The sequence below is a fragment of the Mauremys mutica genome, unplaced genomic scaffold (assembly GCF_020497125.1).
Source record: "Mauremys mutica isolate MM-2020 ecotype Southern unplaced genomic scaffold, ASM2049712v1 Super-Scaffold_100033, whole genome shotgun sequence".
NCBI lineage: Eukaryota > Metazoa > Chordata > Testudines > Geoemydidae > Mauremys > Mauremys mutica.
The window spans coordinates 9,093,318-9,101,643 of record NW_025423255.1 but is presented as its reverse complement, the minus strand read 5'-3'; the positions used below and the strand labels follow the sequence as shown (position 1 = coordinate 9,101,643).

At 47.4% G+C, this 8,326-nt stretch overlaps 1 protein-coding gene across 3 annotated transcripts; it reads left to right on the top strand.

Annotated features, from left to right (window-relative positions):
• The first annotated feature begins 2,773 nt into the window (after positions 1-2,773).
• On the top strand, positions 2,774-8,313 carry LOC123358238 (collagenase 3-like). 3 transcript variants are annotated; one of them, XR_006575704.1, is made up of 3 exons: positions 2,774-2,876; positions 4,265-4,523; positions 7,367-7,503. XR_006575704.1 is itself a non-coding variant. In XM_045000902.1 (3 exons), the coding sequence occupies exons 1-3, from the start codon at positions 2,982-2,984 to the stop codon at positions 8,157-8,159; spliced, it is 444 nt and encodes a 147-aa protein (XP_044856837.1). In that variant the 5' UTR covers positions 2,790-2,981; the 3' UTR covers positions 8,160-8,313. The 3 variants fall into 3 exon arrangements, 1 of the variants encoding a protein (XP_044856837.1); XR_006575703.1 differs by having other exon boundaries at positions 2,790-3,266; XM_045000902.1 differs by lacking the exon at positions 4,265-4,523 and adding an exon at positions 8,134-8,313 and having other exon boundaries at positions 2,790-3,266; positions 7,367-7,499.
• Positions 8,314-8,326: the final 13 nt, after the last annotated feature.

The window sequence follows — 8,326 nt, the reverse complement described above, 5'->3', positions numbered from 1 at the left end:
AATTTTGCTTTTGTGCCCCTGGCTGATCGACCAGGGGCACTTATGACAGCACCAAATGGCGCAGTGCAAAAGGACAGGTAACCATGACCATCTTATTACCGTCTTCTTACCAGTTCATGGTATGATAGACGGTGCAGTATGCCTGGTAACCATCGCTGCTGTCATGCAAAAGCATAAGCATGCTGCTGTGTAGCGCTGCTGGTCCGCCTCTATCAGCGGCATACAGTACACATACGGTGACATACACAAAAGGCAAAATAGGGTCCATTGTTGCCACGCTATGGCGTGTGCCAGGGCATTTCATGGAAAACGTGATCGAAATGATTGTCTGCCCTTGCTTTCCCGGAGGAAGGAATGACTGGCGACATTTACCCAGAATCCACCGCGCAAAATGATTTGTGCAACAGCAGGCACAGGGGTTCTCAACAAAAAATTCAGAGACAGCCTAGACTCAGTTAATTGTTCGCAAAAAAGTATCATTGCAAGGAATTAACTAACTGTTTTCCCATCTCACAGCTTCCACTGTCTCCAGACCTTCCACAGCATCCACCTCGCAGAGGCTGGCGAAGATTAGGCGGCGAAAGAAAAAGACAAGGGACACGATTTTCGATGAATGTGTGGGCTGCTACCTAGCCGAGGCGGACCAGCAGAGGCAGTGGAGGGAGCACAGCGAATGGGAGGAGAGGTGGCGTGAGGAACACAAGCAGGCGACTCAAGCAATGCTTGTACTACTGAGGGAGCAATACGGACACGCTCCGGCGACTTGTGTATGTTCTGCAGGTCCGCTGCAGGACAGAGCCCCCCGGCAGTATCTCTGCAACCGCCCTCCCCCGCCACAAAGTCACATACCCCCCTCACCCTAAATAACCAGGAGGATGCCCCGCCCTGGGCCGTGAATACTGTCACTGCACCCCAGCAGAGTGCTCAAGTAACCAAAAGCTCTCATACCCTACGTTTGCATAAGTCCTTCCCTTCCGGACTCAAACAAGTCCCAATCCCAGTCCCATCCCATAACTGTGTACTTAAGTAATAAAAATACTTTGCTGTTAAGTACTGTTTCCGTCATGTTTCCTCACTGAAGACTGTGTTTGAATGGGGTGCGTGGGGAAGTGCGTTGCTAATTGCATAGGACAGGCACCTTTCGCAGGGTACAGACACGGGGGCCGGATCAGCAGCGGGTAACACACACAATGCAGTCAGCAGGCACCGTGGTCGGTATGGGAGGTGGTTTCCAGGTTCTGTGTGGGGCGGTGGGGATGTGACTTTTTAGCGGGGGAGGTTCGGGTACAGATCTTATACAGCGGTCCTTGTTGTGGACCGCTGAGTCACGCAGCAGAGGAATCTGTATCCGTCCTCCTCCGCCACAAGGCCACATAGCCGCCCGCACACAGAATCCCAAAAAGGAGGGATGGCAGGCTCCGTTGAAACAAGCAGTCCGGCAATGCGGACCGCTGTAGGAGCAGGAGCCCTGTCATTCCTTAAGTTTAGAGGCGGTCTTTACATCAGCGCACACCCTACCCACCGCAGTCTGCGTTCCAGTTTCGACCCTTTAACGAAAAGTCATGAATAAAGAAACCTCTCCTCAGTAACAGTGTGACATGTATTTTATTTTTACACGTGTCTTGGAAGTGGAGGAAACGGGGAGAACGGGGTATTTAACCGAAGAGGAGAGTCAACAGTAACTGGGTAAAGAAACAGGGGCAGGTTCAGCTTCTCTGTAAAGAAACTGAACAGTCACAGGTCACGCTGCTCGCTGCTCGCTGGTATTTGAAGAGTTCCTTGTCACTGTCCCAGTCGCCTGTATAGGGCTTCATGAGCAAGTGCATTAGCGGGCAGGCTGGGTCACCGAGGATCACTATAGGCAAATGCACATCCACAAACAGTTATTTCGTGGTACGGGAAGAAACTACCTTCCAGCAGGCGTCTGAGCAGCCCACAGTTCCTGAGAACACATGCATCAGGAACCTTGCCCGGCCATCCGACGTTCATGTTGGTAAAACGTCCCCTATGGTCCCCCAGTGCTTGCAGAACCATTGAAAAGTAGCCCAATTTCTCAGCAGCTGAATGTGGAAGAGGTGGACGATAAAGTGCGAGGAGGAGAAAACGGCGAGGATCGCAGCGGGCTCCATGCTTGCAGTGCTGTGGCGTCCACGCTTTCACTGACCAGAAAAGTGCACGAAACAGATTGCCCGCAGGCGCTTTCAGGGAGGGAGGGAGTGAGGGCGTGATTGACGGTTCAATGACGACAGTTACCCAAAACCACCCTCGACACATTTTTTCCCCCAGCATGCATTGGGGGGAAATCCCAGAATTCAAATGGGCAGCGGGGACTGCGGGAACTGTGGGATAGCTTCCCACAGTGCACCGCTTCGAAAGTCGACGCCGGCCCCGTGAATGTGGACTCAGAAGTTCGAATTAGTGTATTTAGTATGGATACACAAATTCGACTTCATAAGGTCGAATCCACAAATTCGAATTAAGTAGATTCGAAATAGTCCTGTAGTGTAGACAAGGCCTTAGGGGCTCATCTGGTTCTAAGAAAACCAATGGATCTGTGCCTGTGACGGGCTGTACCTGGGCTTTGAGGCTTTTTAGAAGAGGCCCTGTGGTCCTACTACACCCTGCCCCAGGAAAAGAGCCACAAATCTGGATCTGTCTAGAGAGGCCTCAGGAAAGCAGCCAATCAGAGCCCATCAGGCTCAGCTGAAAGGAGCTGCAGGGCCTTAGCAGGTCAGTTCCTGGCAGGAACTGGAAGAGCAAGAAAGGGTGCTGCTCTCTGGCCACAGAACTTCAGGGGATAGCTAGAGTTTGATTCTGGAAGCATTTGTTTAAGCTGTGTTTGCAGGAAGAGAGTCCCTAAGAACTTTAACCCTGAGGTGAGAGTGAAGCTGAAAGTGGCCGGTAGGAAGAAGCAACAATGAACTGAAAAAAAGCAGTGCTTAGCTACTGTTCACAGGGTCCATGGTTTGGAAGCCAGAGTTATGGGCAGGCCCAGTTCCCCTACCATCTACAGTGGCATAAGCCCCAGGAAGGGGAAAATGCTTATGGAGAGCTTGAACAAAGGGCAGAATTTCAAGGACCCAGAGTTGGGGCTGGAGACCCTAGTGAGGGCAATGGGACTGTTCTTGACTTTCCCAGAGGGGTTCATTTGGACTTCGGGACTTAGCCAGAGGCCTGAGCCACAGAAGACTCACAGCTGGCAGGGTTCCCCAGGGGTGAGAAAAGGACTGTGGTACCATATCCAGCCACTAAGAGGCTCTCAAAAGGTGAGTGGATCCCTATTATAGTGCCCAAAAGGAAAGCTCCATGTTTTTAAGACATTTCTCATTTGTGTGGAATAATAAAGTTCAGGGTTGGCTCTAGGATCCCACTTCTCATTGCTGTAGCTCAGCTAACACTGCTGCAGAACACTCTGTGTGTCTGTGCCTGTGTGGTGAAAACCTTGCCCCTTGTAAATACACTCAAAGTCAACCTATGATGCAGCTCTTGTAAAATGCAGCCAATTAACACCACAGTGACCATGGGTGTAAAGCTGTGGCCTCTTTTTGAGGGTCTGCTATTGCCCAAGATCTAAGTCAAGCTGAGGCAGTGTTTGCGTGATGATGTGCTAATTTATGAGCTGCTTGATGCCTGCACAGTGTTTGTCATGGCTTTGCCACACATAATGTTGTTCTGTTGTTGATCTTAATTTGTTCTGTGGCATTACATAGTTTGTGGTGTTACTTGTCACATGCACAAACACTCTTCCTATCACTGGTCCATCCGTAGTGGACCTATATGTGGATGCCTTGCCCTGATGTTAACAGCTGCAATGAGCAAGTGTTATTACAATTACCTGTGCTCCTACACAATGCTGCATTTTTGAAAGGCCAATTTTATGGAGCCAGGTGTAGACACTGAGGGGTGCATAACACCAGCACAGAGACAGGCAAACTCTCTGTGCTGACCAAGCCCTAGGCTTCTTGTAGAGTGGCCTCCTGTTAATGTACTAAAAACTAAGTAACTGTGTGCTGCTGTATAATTGCGCAAGATGGAAAGTATACAAGTCCCCAGTTTACACAATGGTATGGAACAGGGGCTTAGTTACATCAGACCCTGAATCAGGGAGAAAGTTCCTTAAATATGTAGCCTTATATTAGTTATATGCTGGTACCTGGTCAAAGGGGGCTTTTTTGCTTGCTTTATTATTCTCTTGTCTGTTTGTTGTGCTGTTAATGTGTTAATTAATGACAGTTAAGGACCATCTTGTTCTGTGTTTGTACAGGTCCTAGCACAATGGGAATCTGGTCTGTGACTGGGACTATGAGGCAGTACGCAATAGAAATAATCACATGCTGATCTACAGAAATACTTTTGTACCCTGGCCTCTCCACTGGCTTAAGAGATTAGTCACTGAAAATGGAAGTATGTGAACTTGACATCTGCAGTTTAACTCAGTCCCTTCATCTCCTGCACTGAGTGTTCTTTCTGCTCAGTACACGCTGTCTGAATGCACAGGAGAACCGTGATGGATGGTGACAAAGGTAAGTGGTGTTTCTTCTCCTTCTCTCTTTACAGATCATGCTGCAAGTAAGATCTGTGACCCATGACCATCCCTGGCTGCCACTCAGATGGACAGCCCTGAGGCTGTGTCCAGGGCACCTTTTTATACGCTTGCCCAGGAAACCCCTTAGAAAAGGCGGGAAGCGCCCCTGCTTCGGAAACCCCTTAGGAAAACTGGTTCTGACTGGAACTTGTTTAAAACTTCCAGGAGAACTGTTCAGTGTAAGGGCAGAGGGACCCAGTCCTATGAACTAATGTCTGCAGCCCTTAGTTAAGCAGAATAGAAGTCAGGAGGAATTTACCTGAATGAGGATTGAAGGGTCTGTCCTGCATTCCATGCACCCCTTGGTATCCTCAAAACTTGCTCTGGCTGCAGTTGGCATTTTGTTGTCAGAACACAGCCTGAGCCCAGAGAGAGAGCTGCAGTATGTGGCTTTGTGAAGAAAAAGGCGAGTGAGTCACAGTAGTAATAAATCTCTGAGGGCTGGTCTTGTGTTGGGGGTGGCATGCACTGGACAATGTCTACTGACGTGATCATGAAATGCCATATTTCGTCAGAGAAGCTATTAATTTAAATCCCAAATCTAACCTCACTGGGGCAAGATGTTGACTGATGTTACAGATAGAGATTGGCTGCTGCACATCACAGAAGGGCTAATAACTATTTTGTGGTGCCCAGATGGACGTTTTAGAGTGTTTACAATGAGGGGTCTCAATCTTTTTCTTTTGAAGCCTCCCGCCCCCAACGTGCTATAGAAACTACATGACCCAGCGAGGGAGGGCCCTCCAGGATTCAGATGTGTGTGGGGGGGGGCCCTCTGGGCTTCAGCCACGGGCAGGATTCTGCCCTATGGGGCTGGGACTGGGGGGCTCAGGAGCTCCACAGGATGTGGGGGGGGGACTCAAGACTTGCCCCGCAGAGCAGGGAGATTGGGGTCCAGTGGGCCGTGGGCCCGCAGTTGAGAACGGCTGATTTACAACACAACAATAATGAGAGTGAGCAATTAATCCAAAGAGAGAGACAGTTTGTTTGAACGTGGGTGTAACTAGCTGCAATTTACATATAAAACAATGTAGATTACAGCAGTGCTCCAGGAGCTACACTGGCATGGGAGGCAGCTATACTGCCATCGGCAGCCATATACCTGCACTGATTCCCTTAGATAGGAGGAATTCTCTAACATCAAGCTGAAGCTGGTTTAAGTTCACTGAGTGCTAGTTACATTGTGCAAAATGAACTTGGTGAGCCAGAGAATACAGCCCTCTGAGTAGCTGTCTATTAACATTTATTAAAAAGACAAGGTGGGTGAGATCATCGCTTTTATTGGACCAACTTGGAAGTGGGAAGTTGGAAGCAACTTGAAAATTAGTCAAATAAAAAAAATTTCCTTACACACCTTATCTTTCTAATCTCCTGGGACCAACTTGGCTATGACAACACTGCATATTAACATGTATGTCCTGCACTTTTCTTGCATGTAGGATGGTGAATTATACCAACAAACTGAGGCATGAGGAAGTGGACCAAGCAGTAGATGACTGTAAATGTCTTAAGTGATATCACACCACTAAATTTTGTGACAGTAGACAATGGCAATGCTAATACCATGATTACATTTGCTTCTAAAAGCTGCCTGGTTTCTTTGGTGCTTCCTTAAAGAGTATTTCCAAAAGACATTTTGAAGTGCTAAGGTTTCCTTTTGAGGAAAGTAAACAACATGAATTTCAGTGCTGCCGATCTTCTCATATCAAGTCAGGCTACTCCTCCTATTGATGTGCAGTATCTGGCCCCCATCCTTCCTATCTGGTGACTATTACAAGCCAGTGTAAGCTGAGCTGCCTTAAGGTTGCTCTACTTTATGGCAGCCCAGGGGATGGGGAGAATATAAAGGTGGTGTACAGATACTTTTCTCCTTTCCTGTCACGTCCTGCACAGAGTGCAGCTGAGCAGAAAACACAGATTGGAGACTGAGTATCAGATACACATTAAACTTCCATTGAATGCAATGGGAATACCATGGTTGTAACTGAGGGCAGAATTTAGGCTTTAAAAGGAATTACTACTCAAAAGATTTCAGGATTGGGGCCATAGTGTAAATCTACCCTGTAAGGAAGATACCAGTCTCTTTATAAAATTGATTACTTTAATAGGAATCATTTAAATTTGTTAAGAAAAATCTGGGAACTCACACAGAAACAGTGTTTAATATTTAGAAATACATGTGTGCAGGACAGATGTGAAAGAAATATTCACAATGTTGAAATTGGATGGCCCAGATCCTTACTTCCTTGTATGTCCCCTTTGAGCCACTGCATTGGCTCAGAGGGCAAAAAGGGAACTAAATGTTGCTTTAAAGTGGCAGCTGAAGATTCCCCTGTAAGTACTAGGAGGTATCCTGGGGCAGGCTAAGGACCAGGACGGGGGCATGGCAAAGGTATGAGAGGTGGGACTGGAGCATGATGTGCTCTTGCAATCTTGGCCAGCAGCATCTTGGGAGTAGCTACCTGGCACAGAAAGTTAAAACTTGGCCCCAGACAGTTTAAGAGATTGGCTGGGTCAATAGAAAGGTGGCTTGAACCTACCTGTGAGCCTCTGTTTCCCCAGAACATGAAGCAGAGCTCTGGAAAATCTGGGGGTTTGGCTCTGAGTTGTTGACCTAACACATGCCTGTGTGGTTTGAAACATTAGCAACAAAGAGAAGTTAAATGAGATGGAAAGTTTGAGGACCATGTTTTTATCTTTGCTCAAATTATGGTCGTTTGAAGTTGAGTTGATTATTTGGGTCCCTCAACTGTCAGCTAAAACCTTTGTGTACTTTGCCAGAGCCTGGAGACTTTTTCCCCATTTGATGGGTCTTGTGGTGAGCTGGGTCATGTATATGGACCTGGAGAAGAAAGAGGAGGTGGCATTCATTTGGATGAAGAGGAATTTTGGACAATGGATTATGTCTGGAAAGGCAGGTGTTCTGTTTCACCGATCAGCTCTCCCCCAAAAGTGCAGTGAAGCAACAAGCATTAGCTTCAGACTCTTGCGGCAACTTTATGTACAGTGAATTTCATTGCATATGTCCCGCTTGCTGATGCCACCATGGCAATAGGTAACACATGAATACAAGCCAAGTTTGATTTAAAAAAAAAATTGCCTCGGGTTAGGCGGTTGTGTTCATATCTAGGTCCCCAAATAAATGGCTTGACTTGTACTAGCACTGAGTGCTAAGAAATTCCCAATAGGTACTCATTTTTAAAAACAATATTGGGCAAAGTCCACTGGGAGTATGACGCAGTTTTGCTATATAGAAAGAGTAGCAAGCTCCAGCAAACAGGCTGCTTTCAATTATCCTTGCACTATACCCATTTTTGGAGAATGACTTTAGTCTAAGTCTAACTTTTCTATGTTGCAGCTGTGCGGGTATTGTATTTTCACTAACCCCATCTCCCAGGCACCCGGGAGATGCAAGGGGCTAATTATCTGTATTGTAAAGTTTGAGCTGAGGTTTTGGAGGGGGGAAACCCAGAGCTGGCGTTGTTGGGCAAAGTAATGTAAAACCTGCTGTCGCTCATTTCTCTCTCTCTTCCTCTCTCTCTTTGCAGGAGGAATCATTTTCGTTTGCCTCTAAATGTCACAGAGTTGAGAAGCTTTGACCTGTTTAAACTTATTGGCCTACCCCGACCATTTCACCAGTAGCTGCTTTTTTCTCCCTTTTCCTTTCTCCGTTCAGGGGCGGCTCTACATATTCGGCCGCCCCAAGCAGTCATGCGTGGGAGACGCCCTGGAGCCCCGGGA